General features: G+C 38.1%; 1 protein-coding gene across 3 annotated transcripts in view; it reads right to left on the bottom strand.

Moving 5' to 3' along the window:
* SNX4 (sorting nexin 4) overlaps positions 1-19,419 on the bottom strand; it is a 62,276-nt gene extending 42,857 nt beyond the window's left edge. For 2 of the 3 annotated variants that reach the window (XM_067738629.1, XM_067738631.1), the window contains exons 1-4: positions 19,243-19,419; positions 5,565-5,686; positions 390-525; positions 163-312 (exon numbers count right to left, since the gene is read on the bottom strand). In XM_067738629.1, the coding sequence (XP_067594730.1) occupies positions 163-312; positions 390-525; positions 5,565-5,686; positions 19,243-19,383 (549 nt within the window). In that variant the 5' untranslated portion in view covers positions 19,384-19,419. Of the gene's footprint in view, positions 1-162; positions 313-389; positions 526-5,564; positions 5,687-18,551; positions 18,594-19,242 lie in introns of those variants that run through there. The other variant, XM_067738630.1, reaches the window with a different exon arrangement.
* Between the last annotated feature and the right edge of the window lie 272 nt (positions 19,420-19,691).

The raw sequence follows: 19,691 nt of genomic DNA, 5'->3' as shown, positions 1-19,691 counted from the left end.
GAATGATGTAGTTTACTTTGGAAATTCAAAACAGAACAAACCACGAAATGCATATAAATTAACAAAGCTGCTCCAAAAGGATCCTTAAGAATAAGCATTCCACAATTTAAAAGATCCCAAGTCAAATGAATTTTTTTAGAAGACTAAATAAAAGAAAAATACCTGTGTTAAAAACAAATAGAAGATTTTGTCTCTACAAAGGATGGGATGTGAAGCAACTCTCAAGAGGAAGTTTTCTAAACCAATTCGACGTCTTTCCACAAAATCCGGGTCCATGTTGTCAGCAGAGAGTTTATGCCAAACAAATTCTGCCTAGATAAACAAAACAACCATGAAGAATAGTCTCAATGCTAAATACTTCTGAACTATACTGCCATTTCACTTCTTACCCTTTTTTCTGGTAAAGGTGGCACAACAATATGCGGATAGTAAACTAAAAGGTAGTTTCTCAACAACTCAAATTCACTATACCGCCTCCATAGTGAGTCTGTTAGGACACTCTGACCATCAATATGTTCAACTGACCTGAAAAAGACAGAATAAGATTTCTAGTGTTTTTTAAAAATACAAATGCATGCACACGACCTCCTTTAAAACTGATAACTCCATTCCTTTAAAACTGATAACTCCCTTTACTGAATGAACCAGACACTGAGTAGAGAATTTTTCATGTATTATTTAATCCCTACAACAAACCTGGTGAAGCAGGGATTACTGTCCCCATTTCACAGATGAGGAAGCAGCTGCACAGTATATGCTCTTCCTACAATCACAAAGATCTGTGGGTAGAGCACTCAGATCCATCTGATTCCCAAGCTTTCACTCCTAACCACTTTCTTCTATTATAGAAAACCTATTTGAACTCAAGAGAAATAGTCATATTAGGAACATTCTAAAAGCCTCAATATAAAATAATTTGGTTAATGTATAACAGCTGGCTTTCTAATATAGTAAAGTCTGGCTTAGCCACTGTTTCATTAAAGAAAAAGTATTTTTCACTGCCACAATGAGAACAACTCCTGCCACAATGAGGGAATAATATTCATGCCAAAGACGATGACACCAAAAAAACCCTCGATTCAACGTTATAAATGAATCAGATGCATCCAAGTACCTGAAAAAACCCACAAAAGCAAAATGTCAGTTAACTCTGAAACAGTGGGGAGAAGGGATGTAAAAATCCAATTCTAGTCTTATCTTTAATATAAAGAGCTGCAGGCAACGCCATGTCTCATCCATATAAAAGTTCAAGTTGGGGGAAAGCTGGGTAAAATCATATAAAGAATATTTGAAATTATTTTGACTATTTACAATTTCTGCTAGCATAATCACTGTTAGAAAACATTAGTCTTCTAAACATTATCAGAACCTTCCCATTTTCTAATTGTTTGCTTGAAAATAACTTATAGGCCCTCCAAGAAACACGCATATAACCAAAGTGTGCATCTGTACATTATGGCATAAAGGCACAGAGGCTAAATCAGTCTTAGAATAAAGTAAAGTCTTGAGAAGATATATATACTGTGTCATGCTCAACACAAGCATTTTAATAATAAATAAATAAAATTATTTATTATAATTAAAAAATAATTTTTATATTAAGTTTGCCACTAAATTTATTCATTGCATTATATATTAGAAAAGGAAACATAATAGAAAGGAAACAGAAAAGGAAGCATAATATGAAATTCAAAATGTACAAATGGCTCCCATGGCAAAGATATAGGATTATTAAATCATAATTCATTTTAAAGAGTTGACCTAACCATTAGCTATGACTAATACTATTCTAATTCAGATTTTCAACTTCAGCTGAAAAAATATCTTAGGTTAATATCAAGTTTCAAATTATTTAAAATCATGACCAACAGAACCCACATCTTGCTAATAAGCAAATAAATATAGCCTATAAGCAGTACACCTAAAGGCTGTTAGAAGATCTTTTACAAGTTGATTTTGTTTTTTGTTTTGTTTTAAAGGCCACAAAAGGCAGGGTCTAACAACTGGAAACCACCTAAAAGCATAGGGAAGACTTTCTTTGGACCACAAAACTACCCCATTTATACAATCATTTAACAAATACTTAATAGCACATAATTGGTTTTACATGCAACATTTAATTTAACCCTCACAATAAAGTAGATAGGATCATCAGCCCTGCTTTACAAATTAGAGGAATTAAGTGAAGACATCATATAGCCTCCCAAGACAACAAGGAATTCTTACCTATTACTATGTACAGTATACTTTATTTTAAAAGGGTTCATACTCTATGAACAGGAAAGCATAAAAACCTCTGGAGAAATTAAAATCAATGACTTTAGCTTCATTCATTCTTAGCCTATTAAACTGTAACACTATAGGCAATTGCTAAATGGACTTTCTACTTGTGTCCAAAGAGTAGGTAGATAAGCTATATGTTAAAGTTCAACTTTTAGTCAATATCAAGGCTCAATAATACTCATATTGTCCAAGACTATCTGAATAATACTGAATTACAGCAAGAATCCTACATGATTAAATTAATAAATTCCAGGGTTCTGTGGTTGTTGAAGGGAAGTTAGCCTTAGGGGTACAGTACTTTCAAAATAATCTATCTAAAAGCAGTGTTTCTCAAAGTGGATATGTACATGATGTGGGGTAGGCAAGAATTTAAGAGAGGGAAAACACAAATCATAAAAGAAAAAAGACAGATAAATTTAACTATCTTAAAATGTAAAGACTTTATACTTGATAAAACTATGGTCCATGGTCCATCTGCTTCAAAAACACCTGGAATTTTGCTTAAAATGTGTCAATTCCTGGACCCCACTCAAAACTCTGCAGTTTAACAAAATTTCCAAGTGATTCCTATACATTTTAAAGTTTGAGAACCACTGTTTTAAAATAAATGAAATACAATTGTGAAAGTCAACTCAATAATCCTTTTGTGCACCACACATTTACTGATGATCCACTTAAATATTTATCCAGAGTCTAGCTATATTACTCGTGTATGGTCACGTCTAACTCCAAGTTTCAAATTATAATACTCTATTCATTTCAGTCAAGAGTAAACTATAAATCATTCCAGATTATTCAAATCAAGTCTCTTCCAGCAGTAAAACTAGTCAACAGCTAATTTCATTGTTCAATTGGGTGAAGAAATAGGCACATACTAAAAATGTCTTTTTTTGGCGAGCCACAACTAAGAAGCCCACGAGCCGCAACTAAGGAGCCTGTCTGCCGCAACTAAGAGACCCGGGGCAACCAAATAAATAAATAAAATAGAATAAAATAAAAATATCCCTTACAGTTTTAAATTTAAGAATTTACTTAGAAAGCTAGAGCCACGAATTTCTAAAGTATGATTTATTTATTTATTTATTTAGGCTGCACTGGGTCTTAGTTGTGGCATGCAGGCTCTTTAGTTGCGGCATGCAGAATCTTTAGTTGTGGCATGCAAACTCTTAGTTGCAGCATGACTGTGGGATCTAGGTCTCTGACCAGGGATCAAACCTGGGCCCCCTGCATTGGGAGCTCAGAGTGTTAGCCACTAGACCACCAGGGCAGTCCCCTAAAGTATGATTTTTTAAAGTGGCTAATTTAACTTAAAAAAAAAAACTCTCTCATGGGACCATAATTTTTTTTAATTACCTTAAAAAATCTCTCTGATACATACATGTATATATGCATGCCCCAAAACAACCTATTTTTTAAAAGACCCACCTTAGCTCTTTTCCCCAAATTCCTATCGTACACAAATTTTCTCTTCTTTTTGGAAGATTCTTTTTTTCTTTTCTTGTTTTGTTTTCTTTGCTTGTTGTGTGTGTATGTATGTGTGTGTGTAAGAAGGAAGACTATAGTTAAAGAAAGGATTATTAGAATTATTTGTAAACTAAATAACCTTCACCATGATTTTAACTTTCATTTTGGGTAGAACCACAGACCTGGAGAAAACCCTGAAAATGGCACAGGGTTCAGCCCTAAGGCTAGTTTGGTGACGGTGTGGTAAAGCCAATGAAAATGACTAAAAAAAACTTTTAATGTATTCATATTAAAACATGGTTGTAACACTTTATCAACTAGGTCTGGTAGTTCTATTGTTTTATTTTAGAAGTTATCAGAAAGTTCTCTCATATCTACTTGTTTTATTTATTTATTTATTTATTTATTTTTTTCCTGCTGTGCCACACAGCATGCAGGATCTTAGTTCCCTGACCAGGGTTCAAACCCACGTCCCCTGCACCAGAAGCAGGGAGTCTTAACCACTGGACTGCCAGGGAAGTCCCTCTACTTGTTTTATTTATTTATTTAAATAGATTTATTTATTTATTTAATTTTGGCTGTGTTGGGTCTTCATTGCTGCACACAGGCTTCCTTTAGTTGAGGCGAGCGGGGGCTACTCTTCATCGCGGTGCACAGGCTTCTCATTGTGGTGGCTTCTCTTTGTTGTGGAGCACGAGCTCCAGGCATGCGGGCTTTGGGAGTTGTGGCACACAGGCTCAGTAGTTGTGGCTCACAGGCTCTAGAGCACAGGCTCAGTAGTTATGGCACATGGGTCCAGCCGCTCCGTGGCGTGTGGGATCTTCCCGAACCAGGGCTCAAACCCATGTCTCCTGCACCGGCAGGTGGATTCTTAACCACTGCACCACCAGGCAAGACTCCCCTCTACTTGCTTTAATTGAAAGTATTTCTGCTCAGTCCACAGAGAGAAAAGACCTTGTCAGTATAGTCTTTACATAAACTGTTTATAATTGGCAAAATAAATTGAGTCTTCCCTTGCTTTGCTCTAGACAAAACAATCTAATTCCTTTAACTTCTTCCTTATGAGGTAAGACTTTTCTGGTGAGTTGTGATTACACCATGAGCTACTTTATCTTCTTCCTTTTTTTTTTTTTTCAATTACACCATGATTTATTTTATCTTTTCAATTTTACCCCAAGGTCTAAAGCTCCAGTCTCAATCAATTTTTAACTGACTTTAACTTCTCGCCAAAAAAAAAAAAAAAGATTAAAAATGGGGAATTCCTTGCGAGTCCAGTGGTTAGGACTCCATGCTTCCACTGCAGGGGTCATGGGTTCCATCCCTGGTCAGGGAACTAAGGTCCTGCATGCTACACAGCTGGCAGGGGCAAAGGGGGGATTTTAATTTCTCTGTAACTCCCAACTCTCCTAAACTGACTTAGACTGTATTCTCTCCTCCTAGACTTCTTTGTTAACCATCTCCACTTACTTAAGTCCGCTTAATACTTCATACACCTCTGAGAACCTGGTATCTTTTCCCCAAATCACAAAAGGGTTGTATCTAACAACAAGAACTCCACTAAAGCATGTGTCAAGTAACATTCCAGATCCCAAAAGTATTCCAATAACCTTCCCTCTCCCTCCAAAACAAGTACATTAGAACTTAGCTACTAAGAGTACCAGAGTAAAAGACACACCTGTTAACCTGTTAAAAAGTAAAACAGCAAAAATCCCTAAAAAGACAATGACCTGTAAACAATTCCATTATACAACAGAATTTGCATCAATAGCTACCAAAGCTTTTTCTATCTAAACCTAGGCCTAATTCTCATCACTCACCTTGTTTCAATGAGGTAAGCAGTATATGTTTCTTGCATGTTCATGGCATTCCTCCCAGTTCGCTTTTCTGCTTCTGAAACACTAATTTCTATCTTCTTCAACCAAAAATTATTTTCCATCATCTGAATAAAAACAATGGAAGAACAACAAAAAACCTTTAAAATTATATTGAAAACACCCTAGCTATTTTAATAAAATCCATTATTAGTACATATTTTGGGCTACTTTTTTATATCTCTTAAGTTGCTAGGGGTTGCTAAATGATATCAGCAAATGCCATGCCTCTTTTTATCAGCATATTGTAGCACATTAAACTTTTCCAGAAGCTATTTTAACAAGTGCCATATTAATTATTAAAATGTAGGCAAGATTATAAGAAAAAAAATTAAGATAAAATGTAGACATTTCACACAGTAACCAAGAATAAACCTACATAGAAATACACATGAAAAAAATCTAAAAACACTATACACAAAGACAAATGATGCTCAATACTAATATCTAATCTTTTTTAAATATTTATTTATTTATTTGGCTGCGTCAGGTCTTCATTGAGCCATGTGGGATCTTTTGTTGAGGTGCTCATTGTGGCGTGCGGGCCCTTCCTTGAGGTGCATGGGCTCTTCCTTGCGATGCACAGGCTTCTCTCTAGTTTTGCTCTCTCGTTGTCGCGTGGGCTCCAGAGCACGTGGACTCTGTAGTTTGCAGCATGCAGGCTAAGTTGAGGCGTGCAAGCTCAGCAGTTGTGGCGCACAGGCTTAGTTGCCCTGCGTCCCCGGTACGGGAAGGCAGACTCTTTACCACTGGACCACCAGGCAAGTCCCTGATATCTAATCTTTTTATTTTACCAAAGTCAAATCTCTATCTCAAATATAAAATACTACATATATGGCAAAATGTGAGATTTCTAGCAGGCAGGTTAAAAAAAAAAGCAGGAGTCGTCACATATTTAACCATAAATTTGCCTAAACTTTTTTTTTTTTTAATTTATTTTTGGCTGTATTGGGTCTTCATTGCTGCGTGCAGGCTTTCTCTAGTTGCAGCGAGCAGGCGCTACTCTTAGTTGCAGTGCGCAGGCTTCTCACTGAGGTGGCTTCTCTTTGTTGCGGAGCATGGGCTCTAGGTGCGCGGGCTTCAGCAGTTGTAGCATACAGGCTCAGCAGTTGTGGCTCACAGACTCTAGACCGCAGGCTCAGTAGTTGGGGCGCACAGGCTTAGTTGCTCCATGGCATGTGGGAGCTTCCTGGACCAGGGCTCGAACCCGTGTCCCCTGCATTGGCAGGTGGATTCTTAACCACTGCACCACCAGGGAAGTCCCTGCCTAAACTTCTTGGCAGTGATTAACAGGCTCCACTGTGAGAAAGCAGGTTTTCCTATTTTTTTCTTAAATATTGCTTTTATTTATTTATTCATTTTTTTTATTGAAGTATAGTTGATTCACAAACTTGTTTTAGTTTCTGGTGTACAGCAAAGTGATTCAGTTGTTATATATATATTCTTTTTCATACTCTTTTCCACTATGGTTTATTAGAGAATAATGAATACAGTTCCCTGTGCTATATACAGTAGGACCTTGTTTATCTGAGACAGCAGGTTTTAAGAACAGGAGACTTCTTTCTTTTCTGCTAGATCATCCCAAGGTCTGTATCAAAGCACCGAAGAAAATGACAAAGACATCACAGGTGGTTCACAGGCTCTTTCTGTAGGAAGTGTGCCACTGAAGAAGGGTCTTGAATATATCCAAAGTAACTCCAAATTAAACAAGAAAGACACAGTGAGACCATGCGATAACTGCTATGCTTTGGTTTTTTTTCTCCCTTGCTCACTTTTAAAGTTCAGTTGGTTTTCATTAAAAACTCTGTACTATATTATAACTGGAGTTAGTCTGTGAAGAAGAGATATAAGTAAAAAGATGGATACATCAAAAGTTTAAAGAAAAAGATGCATGCAGTAAAACCCATGATGATACTCTATACAGAAAATTAAACCTGTGTACTATGAAGAGAAAATAAGCTATGTGACAGTACACAAAATTAAATCAGTGATGAATAAAGATGACACACTTAGGACGTACCGCCAAAAATGTTAAAGAAAAATGGAGGAGGTAAAAATGCTAAAATTAGGACAGAGAAGAGCCAACCCAAAACAGAACAAAAACGAAAACAAAAACCACTCTGCTGTCAAACAAGACACTTTTATAAAATATAAGTTTTATGTTTATGTACTAAAAGAGAAAATAAGACAGGAGAAAATCATTCAATTAAAAGAAAGCTCAAAAAATTACATAAGCACAAACCACTCAACGTCAGGGTTATGAAGCCCTCACTGGTTGAGATTATACATATAAAAAATTTGGGCCCACAGCCAAGCACTGATTTACCATCACATACCCCAGTGAAAAATTCTCTGAATTCTGGAAGCACATAACTGATAAAGCAAATTATTTCCCAGCCAAAAATATAATGCATGTGAGTCATAAATTTACCCCATTATGCCATCCAATTACACAGAAGGAAAAAATAAAAGAATAAAATCAACTATCATAAAAACTAAAGACTGGCATACAAAAATACCAGCACGGTTTGGGAGATGATATAAAATTGCTTATCCTGTCATACTAAAGTACAAACAATGCCAAGAATAACACAACTAATACCATAATTGTTAAAAGGACACATTCAAAATATTGAGAAATGGATAAACTTGGTAACTGGAAGATGGGACCGGGAGTGTGTTTTAAAGAGAGACATAATATATTATTTTTTTTAATTGAAGTATAGTTGATTTATAATGTGTGCTAGTGAGACATGACATTTTAGATGTATTAAAAGTGGACTTCTCATTAAAGAACATCACTAAAGAGTGATGCTACACTCACATCCTACACTTACATTCAAAGGAATAACATCCCAAATGTAGATGCTTGATATGTGAATCACTACTTTCTACCTAACTTAAGACCAAATAAATATAGAAGATGGACATATTTAAAAGGCTGATGAAATTCTTTATTTTCAATTCAGTGAGTAAAAATGAATATAATCTATTTTAGGTTTTAAAAATGTTGCAAACAGTGAAACAGTACAAGCAAGCATAAAACAGATAACAGTGATAAAAGGAACAATAAGAAATTATTAATTCAATATCTGAATATTTACTGAGTATCTATCAATACAATGACAGTCCTTAGGAATGGGAAGATAACTGAGAAAAGGTGCCTGAGTTCAGTGGTTCACTGCTTGCCTGAGGAATTCTCACAATCTAGTAGCTAATGTTCATCTGTGGCGTCCTTTAGGATTAAAGACAAAATGAAGACAAATGACAACCTTAATATAACAACTTTCAGGACTGTAGATGAAAAGAGTTGGTGTATCTATAGCGCTCATTTAGTTAATCTTCTTTAAATCACACAAGAAAGAAAATCTATCACATTCACTGTTATACTACAAATTATGGGGAAAAGATAAAATTAAAACAGTCCAAAAAACAAGCAGATGGAGATGAGCATGGAGCTAACTCAGAAGAATAAGAATGCAAAGAAAGAAAAATAAATAGCAAAAAATAAAATAGAATTCTAGGCTGTAAAACTGACACTGCAAAAGAATCAAAACAGTAAGATGGTAAGCTCTCCCAAAATGGTAATGAAGAAAAGACCCACAAAAAGTGAAAATGATGAAAGATGATTTTAAAAAAAGGAAAACTAAGAACGAATGCTTAAATAATAGAAGTTCTTGAAGAAGAAATCAGAAGAAACAGAACAGAGATAATAATCTGTATAACTAAAAAGGAAACCAACAAAAATCCTTTCTGGATTGAAAAAATTTTTTCTACAGCTCCAAACTGAAAGGCATGTGGTCCACATATAATGATTTAGAAAATTAAATATCTTCAGCATACAGAAAAAAATCCTAGATCATTCCACTAGATGCAGAAAAAGCTGTCAACAAAATTCAATACCCACTTATGATAAAAACCCTCCAGAAAGTAGGCAGAGAGGGAACCTCCCTCAACATAATAAAGGCCATATATGACAAACCCACAGCAAACATCGTTCTCAATGGTGAAAAACTGAAAGCATTTCCTCTAAGATCAGGAAAAAGACAAGGTTGCCCACTCTCACCACTATTATTCAACATAGTTTTGGAAGTTTTAGCCACAGCAATCAGAGAAGAAAAAGAAATAAAAGGAATCCAAATCGGAAAAGAAGAAGTAAAACTGTCACTGTTTGCAGATGACAGGATACCATACACAGAGAATCCTAAAGATGCTACCAGAAAACTACTAGAGCTAATCAATGAATCTGGTAAAGCAGCAGGATACAAAATTAATGCACAGAAATCTCTTGCATTCCTATACACTAATGATGAAAAATCTGAAAGAGAAATTAAGGAAACACTCCCATTTATCACTGCAACAAAAAGAATAAAATACCTAGGAATAAAACTACCTAAGGAGACAAAAGACCTGTATGCAGAAAATGATAAGACACTGATGAAAGAAATTAAAGATGACACAAACAGATGGAGAGATATACCATGTTCTTGGATTGGAAGAATCAATATTGTGAAAATGACTATACTACCCAAAGCAATCTACAGATTCAATGCAACCCCTATCAAACTACCAATGGCATTTTTCACAGAACTAAAAGCAAAAAATTTCACAATTTGTATGGAAACACAAAAGACCCCAAATAGCCAAAGCAATCTTGAGAAAGAAAAACAGAGCTGGAGGAATCAGGCTCCCAGACTTCAGACTATACTACAAAACTACAGTAATCGAGACAGTATGGTACTGGCAGAAAAACAGAAATGTAGATCAATGGAACAAGATAGAAAGCCCAGAGATAAACCCACGCACATATGGTCACTTTATTTTTCATAAAGGAGGCAAGAATATACAATGGAGAAAAGACAGCCTCTTCAGTAAGTGGTGCTGGGAAAACTGGACAGCTACATGTAAAAGAATGAAATTAGAACACTCCCTAACACCATACACAAAAATAAACTTCAAATGGATTAAAGACCTAAATATAAGGCCAGACACTATAAAACTCTTAGAGGAAAACATAGGCAGAACACTCTGACATAAATCACAGCAAGATACTTTTTGACCCACCTCCTAGAGTAATGGAAATAAAAACAAAAATAAACAAATGGGACCTAATGAAACTTAAAAGCTTTTGCACAGCAAAGGAAACCATAAACAAGACAAAAAGACAACCCGCAGAATGGGAGAAAATATTTGCAAACAAAGCAACTGACAAAGGATTAATCTCCAAAATTTACAAGCAGCTCATGCAGCTCAATATCAAAAAAAAAAAACAACCCAATCCAAAAATGGGCAGAAGACCTAAACAGATATTTCTCCAAAGAAGATATACAGATTGCCAACAAACACATGAAAGGATGCTCAACATCACTAACCACTGGAGAAATGCAAAATCAAAACTACAATGAGGTATCATCTCACACCGGTCAGAATGGCTATCATCAAAAAATCTACAAAAATAAATGCTGGAGAGGGTGTGGAGAAAAGGGAACCCTCTAGCACTGTTGGTGGGAATGTAAATTGATACAGCCACTATGGAGAACAGTATGAAGCTTCTTTAAAAAACTAAAAATATGGGCTTCCCTGGTGGCGCAGTGGTTGAGAGTCCGCCTGCCGATGCAGGGGACACGGGTTTGTGCCACGGTCCGGGAAGATCCCACATGCCGCGGAGCGGCTGGGCCCGTGAGCCATGGCCACTGAGCCTGCGCGTCTGGAGCCTGTGCTCCACAACGGGAGAGGCCACCACAGCAGTGAGAGGCCCACGTACCGCAAAAAACAAAAAAAAAAACTAAAAATAGAACTACCACACGACCCAGCAATCCTAGTACTGGGCATATACCCTGAGAAAACCATAATTAAATAAGAGTCATGTACCAGAATGTTCACTGCAGCTTTATTTACAATAGCCAGGACATGGAAGCAACCTAAGTGTCCATCGACAGATGAATGGATAAAGAAGATGTGGCACATATATACAATGGAATATTACTCGGCCATAAAAAGAAACAAAACTGAGTTATTTGTAGTGAGGTAGGTGAACCTAGAGTCTGTCATACAGAGTGAAATAAGTCAGAAAGAGAAAAACAAATTTCATATGCTAACACATATATATGGAATCTAAAAAAAAAAAAATTGTTCTGAAGAACCTAGGGGCAGGACAGGAATAAAGACGCAGACATAGAGAATGGACTTGAGGACATGGGGAGGGGGAAGGGTAAGCTGGGACGAAATGAGAGAGTGGCATGGACATATATACACTACCAAATGTAAAATAGCTAGCTAGTGGGAAGCAGCTGCATAGCACAGGGAGATCAGCTTGGTGCTTTGTGACCACCTAGAGGGGAAGGATAGGGAGGGTGGGAGGGAGACGCAAGAGGGAGGGGATATGGGGATATATATATACGTATAGCTGATTTACTCTGTTATACAGCAGAAACTAACACAACATTGTAAAGCAATTATACTCCAATAAAGATGTTAAAAAAAAATCCTAAGAAGATTAAGGCAGAAAAATAAAAAACAAGACCACTATAAAAGAATAAAGATCAGATTTGTCCTAGATTTCACAATAATAAAGTCCAAATGACAAAGAAGCATCACGCATACAGGACATGCTTGAAATATTATAAAACATACTAACATATTGTTCCTTTAAAAATACTTTACCCCAGCAGGGGTTTTTTTTGTAGAAGCTGATACTCTGTTCCTAAAACTTATAAGGAAATACAAAGGACCTAGAATAGCCAAAACAATTTTGAAAAATAACAAGTTGCAGGACCTACACTATTCAAAATTTATTAAAAAGCTAAACTAATCAAGACAGTGAGGTATTGGCAGGACAGACATAGAGATCAACGGGTCAATGCAACAGAACTGAGAATCCAGAAATAAACCCTTACATTTAAGATCAACTGATTTTAATAAACACACCAAGGCAAGTCAACAGCAAATGGAGACCCTTTTCAACATACAGTGCAGGGACAACTGAATAGCCACAGGCAAAAAAAAAAAAAAAAAAGTAGACCCTTTACTCACACAGTACACAGAAATTAACTCAAAATGGCTTACATACTCAGATATAAAAGCTAAAACTGGGCAATTCCCTGGTGGTCCAGTGGTTAGGACTCTGCACTTTCGCTGTCGAGGGCCCAGGTTCAATCCCTGGTCGGGGAACTAAGATCCTGCAAGCTGCTCGGCATGGCCAAAAAAAAGCTAAAACTGAAATTTCTAGAAGAAAACAAAGGAGAAAATCATCGTGATCTTGGGATAAGCAAGGAGTTCTCAGATACAATACCAAAACAACAACCTATAAAAGAAAAAAAATTGATATACTGGACTTTGTCAAAATTAAAAATTTTTGCTCTTGTAAAGACACCATTAAGAAAAAGAAAAAAGCCACAGCCTGGGGGGAAAAGAATCTCATTAACTGATTAAAAAAAGAAAAAACTTGTATCCAGAATACCTGAACAACACGTATATACAACTCAGTAAAAAGGAAAACCACCCAATTTTAAAATAAGCAAAAGATCTGAATAGAATTTCACCAGAGAAGACATACAAATGGCAATAAGCACATGAGAAGATGCTCAACACCAGGAGTCATTAGAAAAATGCAAATTAAAGCCACTTCACACCCACTAGAATGGCCATAATCAGAAAGATAGACAATGCCAAGTGCTGGCAAGGATGTGGAGAAATGTGAGCCTCATAATTGCTGGTGGTAATGTTAAATGGTACAGCTGCTTTGGAAAATAGTGGCAGTTTCTTAAAAAGTAAACATAAACTTACCATATAACCCAGCAATTACGCTCCTACAAGTCTAACTCAAGAGAACTGTAAACATACATCCCCACAAAGACTTGCACAGGAATAAATATTCATTATAGCAGTAATATTCATAATAGTTAAAAACTGAAAATAACCCCACTTCCATCAAATGGTGAATACACAAAATGTGATGTATCTATACAATCGACTATTACTCAGTAACAAAAAGAAATGACTAATACATGCTATAATATGGATGAACCTCAAAAACATTATAAGAAGGCAGACTCAAAAGACAACAGAGTGTATGATTCCATTTATATGAAATACCCAAAAGACAAATTGATAAAGAAAGCAGACAGTGGTTGCCTAGGGCTAAGGGTGGGAAGGGGGATTAACTACAAAGGGGAATGAAGGAATTTGGGGGAATGACAGAAATGTTCTAAAACTAGGTTGCAGTGATGGTTGTGCAACTCTGCAAATTTACTAAAAATTACTGAATTTATATACTTATAATGACTGAATTTTATGGTATATAAACTATACCTTAATAAAGTTTAATAAATAAAATAAAATCCATGAGTCCATAATGAAACACACAAATAAACAGAAATTTTGATGAGGAACAAGATATTTTCATAGTTTCAAAGTATGTCTCCACAAAAAGAGATCAGATTTGTGGTACCAGAGGTGAGGTATGGGGGGAAAAAGAACTGGATGAAAGCAGTCAAAAGGTACAAACTTCCAGTTATAAGATAAATAAGTACTACAGATGGAATATACAACATGATAAGTATAATTAACACTGCTGTATGTTATTTATGAGGGTTATTTTCTTTTTTTGGTTGCGTTGGGTCTTCCTTGCTGCACGTGGGCTTTCTCTAGTTGCTGCAAGCAGCGGCTTCTCTTGTTGCGGAGCACAGCCTCTAAGCACACGGGCTTCCGTAATTGCAGCACGCAGGCTCAGTAGTTGCGGCATGCGGGTCCCTAGAGTGCATGGGCTTCAGTAGTTGCGGCGGGTGGGCTCAGTAGTTGTGGCTCACGGGCTTAGTTCCTCTGCGGCATGTGGGATCTTCCCAGACCAGGGCTCAAACCCGGGTCCCTTGCATTGGCAGGCAGATCCTTAACCACTGCACCACCAGAGAAGCCCCTACGAGAGTCGTTAAGAGAGTAAATCCTATGAGTTCTCATCACAAGAAAAAAAAATTCTTTTCTATTTATTAAATTTTCTATCTATATGAGCTGATCGATGTTCATTTCATGAATACTGCAAGTCAAATCATTATGCTATATGCCTTAACATATATAGTGCTGTATGCCAATTATATCTCAATAAAACTGGAAGAAAATAAATTATGTCCACAAAAAATTAATTACAAAGGGAAAAAGAGTAAGTTTATATTGGAGAAGACTGGCAGAAAAAGTGACCAAATCTAATCGTGTGCAAACTGGTAAGAAGCAATTAGAAGAACACAGCATCACTTCAGTGGCAATTTCTGCCAAAGAAGCATAACCTGAATTTAATCATGAGAAAACATCAGGCAAACCCAAACTGAAGGGACTTCCCTGGTGGCGCAGTGGTTGAGAATCCGCCTGCCAATGCAAGAGACACGGGTTCGAGCCCTGGTCCGGGAAGATCCCATATGCCGCGGAGCAACTAAGCCCATGTGCCACAAATACTGAGCCTGCGTTCTAGAGCACGCAAGCCACAACTACTGAGCCCATGCGCCACAACTACTGAAGCCCGCGTGCCTAGAGCCCATGCTCTGCAACAAGAGAAGCCACTGCACTGCAACGAAGAGTAGCCCCCACTTGCCACAACTTGAGAAAGCCCACACACAGCAACGAAGACCCAATGCAGCCAAAAATAATAATAATAATAATTAATTAATTAAAAAAAGAAAAAGAGAGAAATATAAGAGGGCACTACATGAAGTAATGGTTAAGTATTGTTTCCTGAAACGCTTATGTATATAAGTATATGTATACTGACTATGACTAAAAATGTATTTTGTACTGTGAGTTGCCTTCCAAAAAAAATCTGAGAGCGCTGAGGTAGAAAATGAGGAAAACATTCTTGAGAATGACTTAATTATCTGCTACTAAACTGATAAATTCTGTAACTATGCCTATACATTGTCTTTTCCTTTTTCATGTTATCTTCACCCACAAACGCTTATCTTCACCCACAAATGCCTCAAACCTTCCCCACAGTTCTGGCCTCCTCCACTCAGCTCTGTGCTGCCAATCTGTGAGGATGCTAATTGTGTATAGACATTTTCAAGCATCGGTTGCTCAAGCAGTCTTAGCCGCGACCAGCACTGCTAGGCCTAGACCCCTCTCCCTACAAAAATCATGCATCCCTCAGGCAGTGGTTCTTCTCTGAGCAAATACTGTTAACTGCCAACTCAATGGAATCTTCCAGCCTAAAAAAGTATTTTTACGTCCATTCCCTTGCTATTTCCTCTCTCTTCTGCCAGGACTAATTACTACTCTCTTGGAGACTGAATTCATCTCTCATTTTTCATATTCTAAACTACTTTAAATAAAACTGACAATACTTAAAAAAAAATACACTCTTCCTTATAAGGAAAAAGTATGAAAAGAAAGGAGACTTCTAATTAGACAATGTAAAGAAAGAGGATGAAGGCTCACAGAAAGAAAAATAAGAGAATACAGAAAAAGAGTTTACAACAGAATTTAAAGAATCTTAATTAGTGACATTTAAAACCAGAAAAGATTTGCAACCCTTAGACAGTGCTTGTTTCCACTACCCCTAGGTGTAGGGCAACTGGTACAATTTCCTCTCCAACCAAAATGTGCAGTCAAAAGTAAGGCTGATGAGGCTTTTTGCCATCTCTGCCCACTACCTGCATAGGTATCTTTGTGGTGAAAAACTGATTGATAAAATCAACACTTCGTTCAGGCCTCTTTTTCTTAACATAACAACTTAACCTTAACTAAAGGAAAAAATTTTAAGTACAGTATTTTACAATTTACAAGACTATTTTTAACTTTTTTTTTTTTTTTTGGAATGAAGCTGCATGCCATAATGAACAAAGCACTGATATCAACGCCAGGCAGACCTGGTCTCAAATCCCAGCCATGCCAGTGACTAGCTTGTGACTTTGGCCAAATCACTTCTCTCTGAGCCTCTGCTTCCTCATCTTTATATGTCTTTTGGGGGTAATTCTGAAAATTAAATGAAAAGTAGAGCCTTACTGTGCCTAGCACAAACAACAAATGTAACTTACATGTCTGCCCAGACCACATTCCTATCTACCAGTAACAGTAGCAGCCTGGCTGTGGTTACTGCAATACTTCTCAACTGGGGATGGACTGGAGTGGAAGAGGGGATACGAAGAGGGACCAGCAGACCTTCTAAGGAGGAGACTGGGGAATCTTTTAGGAGGAGGGGACAACGTACACAGTGCACAACATACACACATGTGAATGTGTGTTTTTAAACTCCTGGTGATTCTGAAATATTTGTCCAAATGGCTTCTATCTCTATAAATTACAGAGTTGTTTGAGGAAAACTCTTAAGTTTGGGCAATAACGAATGGTCTCCTGCAACACATATTTACTGAAGAGTCAGGTAATACTGTGTAACTACAACTTTTACTGTACGATGGCATATTTGGGTTTTCAAATATCTTAAACTGAACACATAGGAGTTTTTTTAATGAGATATTTATAATCACTTTTAAATAAACATAAATGGATTTTATATTATAGTTGCAACTTCATATTAGTTATTAAGTATCCAAAGGCTTTCATAAAAAAATTACCAAAATGTTCATCGTCATAATCAAAACTAAACTCATGATGTAGCTAACAAAAGATACGACTCTTACCTTTTGAAACAATCTAAAATTGCTTTAACACATATCCACAAGACTGGCAAATAATTTAAAGTCTGAAAATATTAAGTGTTGATAAGGACAGAGAGCATGAGGCACTACCAATGGGAATACAAATTGGTATACTCACTCTAAAAAACAATTTGGCACTACCTACTACCCTATATCCTATGCTACCACCCTATAATCCAGCAATTCCACTGTTAAGTTTATATGAGACATTTGCGCCAAGAATATGCAGGAAGAAGTTCATGGTAGTAATAACTTTTAGAAATAGCAAGAATCTTGTAACAACACCAGTGTCTGTAAACAGAAGAAAAGAGAAATCAACTGTATAATATCTATAAAATGGCATACTATAGAGCCATGAGTATAAATGAACTAAACTACATTTTCAATGACTCCCCAAAACATTATAGAGCAAAGAAAGGAAGTCATAGTAAAACTAGTCCACTTATGTAAATTTCAAAATCAAGTAAAACTAAACAACATATTGTTTAGGGACACTTACCATAAGATTGTTTTTAAAAATCTAGAGAATTGATAATACAAAATTCAGAATATAGATTACTTCTGTGGTGGAGGGAGTGGATGTAACCCAGGAGAATATATGGAGGCTTCAAAGGAACTGATAATTATTTTGTGAGACCGTTCTCTGCATTAACGGTATACTTCACGATAAAAGTTCCTTCCTTCCTTCCTCCCTCCCTCCCTCCCTTCCTTTCTTTTTAAGAGAACAGAAAAACTAAGTCACAGATGGGAACCTTCATTAAAAAAGCAAATCATTTAAGAGCCAAGTTTATGCACTACAGAATACACACACTTTTCTCACATTTCGTATGAGATACTGACTTCTCCACAAATAATTCTAGAATTTGGGAAGAAATTAAATGAAAAAGTTAAAATTCACCCATAAAAGTCTTCATGCTATCCTATATATCTCGACATTTCCCCCAAGTAGGCAAAACGTTCAACTCCAATGTTGAAGTTCCTAGCCAGTTAAGTGTTTCTAGCTTCAGTCTGCAAACAACTTTAACTTTTCTTTATCCATTGATCATAAGGATGGGCAGTTTTGCATTAGCACTAACACCTGTTTCAGAAAAAAAAGAAGCAAAATGGACGAGCAATGCACTCTCTGATTAGGGTGGTCTGATGAGAAGTATTCCACTGAGTTTCTGAATCGCTTCAGTTCAACCTGGTCTACCCATCCTGCATTATGCATGAAAATACTTCGGAATGAAAGCAATTACAAATATAAAATGATGCATTTTCTCCTTTCCTCAAGCAAATGAAAATCACTAATTACCAAAGGAGCTTCGCAAAGCAGATACATGGGATATCCACGTCACGTCTCCACTGGGAGATACAGCACCGACCCCAAATAAAGAAATTACAGTCAAACAAGAAGGTTTTTTTTTAATCTTTTTCACTTGTACTTTTTCATGACTCTAACACTTTGCTCCATCTCCTGATGGTGACACCAAGCCAACCACCCTTACTGCCCCAGACTTGTTCTGCAAGTCCCCCATTCTCTTCCTTCTCAAACACCGCTGCCACTGCCCACGGTGCCTCCGTTAAGCCTTCTACTCCGCACACCCCCTTACAAGATGCCAGAAACATCAGCGTTCCTCTTCAGGTCCAAACTCCCAGGCTCCCCGACCCTGAAAACCGCACCTACGCCAGCCTGGCGCTTCCCGGGCCCCATCTCCACGCCCGCCGAGCCGCACCCACAGAAAGCCCTCCGCTCCCTTCGCCGAGCCCCCTCCACCCTTCCCGTAGTCCTGCAGCGCCCGGCGCTCGCCCCCTACTCAGAACCCTCATTTCCCACTGAGCCTGCCCCCCGCTCTGCACCTGTGGCCCGGTCCTTCCACCCCGCTTCCCAGTCACCGCGGGGCCTCTCGGCCGAGCCCACCAGCCCCGGCCAGGCTAGACCAGCCCAGCCTTGCCCGCTAGGCCCCGACCCAGGCCGGGCGACCTCTGCCGCCTCTTCTCCTCACCGTGCCGTCCCCGGGGCCCTCGTCCCGGGCCCCCTCCGCTTCCTCACGGACCGCAGACTCCAGCCCAGCGTCAGGGTGGCCCAGCGGCTCTAGGGTCGCAGGCTGCAAACGCCGCTCGGGGTCGGGAAGCGCCTGCTCCATAGCTGCGGTTCGGTACGGCGGACACAGTGCGCCTGCGCCGCCTCGCCCAGCTGAGCCCGCCCCTCCACCCGCGGCCGCTGCCAGGCCCCGCCCCCTGGGCCTGCTGCCTCCCCACCTGGCCTGGCCTCGCTCGCGGCTGCTGCTGAGGCAGAGAGGGCTCCTGGGCGAGGGCTGAAATTGGGGATGGGGCTAGGAAAGAAGGGCGGACCTACAAGGGAAGTGGTCAGCTGCTAAGCCAGGAGACCCAGGAATCCGGGAGAACTGGTTGAGAGAGAGAAAGAGAGAAAGGCAAGAGGAAGGTTAAGATC

This window comes from Pseudorca crassidens, chromosome 5 (assembly GCF_039906515.1).
Source record: "Pseudorca crassidens isolate mPseCra1 chromosome 5, mPseCra1.hap1, whole genome shotgun sequence".
NCBI classification, from domain to species: domain Eukaryota; kingdom Metazoa; phylum Chordata; class Mammalia; order Artiodactyla; family Delphinidae; genus Pseudorca; species Pseudorca crassidens.
This window is presented reverse-complemented; position numbering and strand designations above follow the sequence as displayed.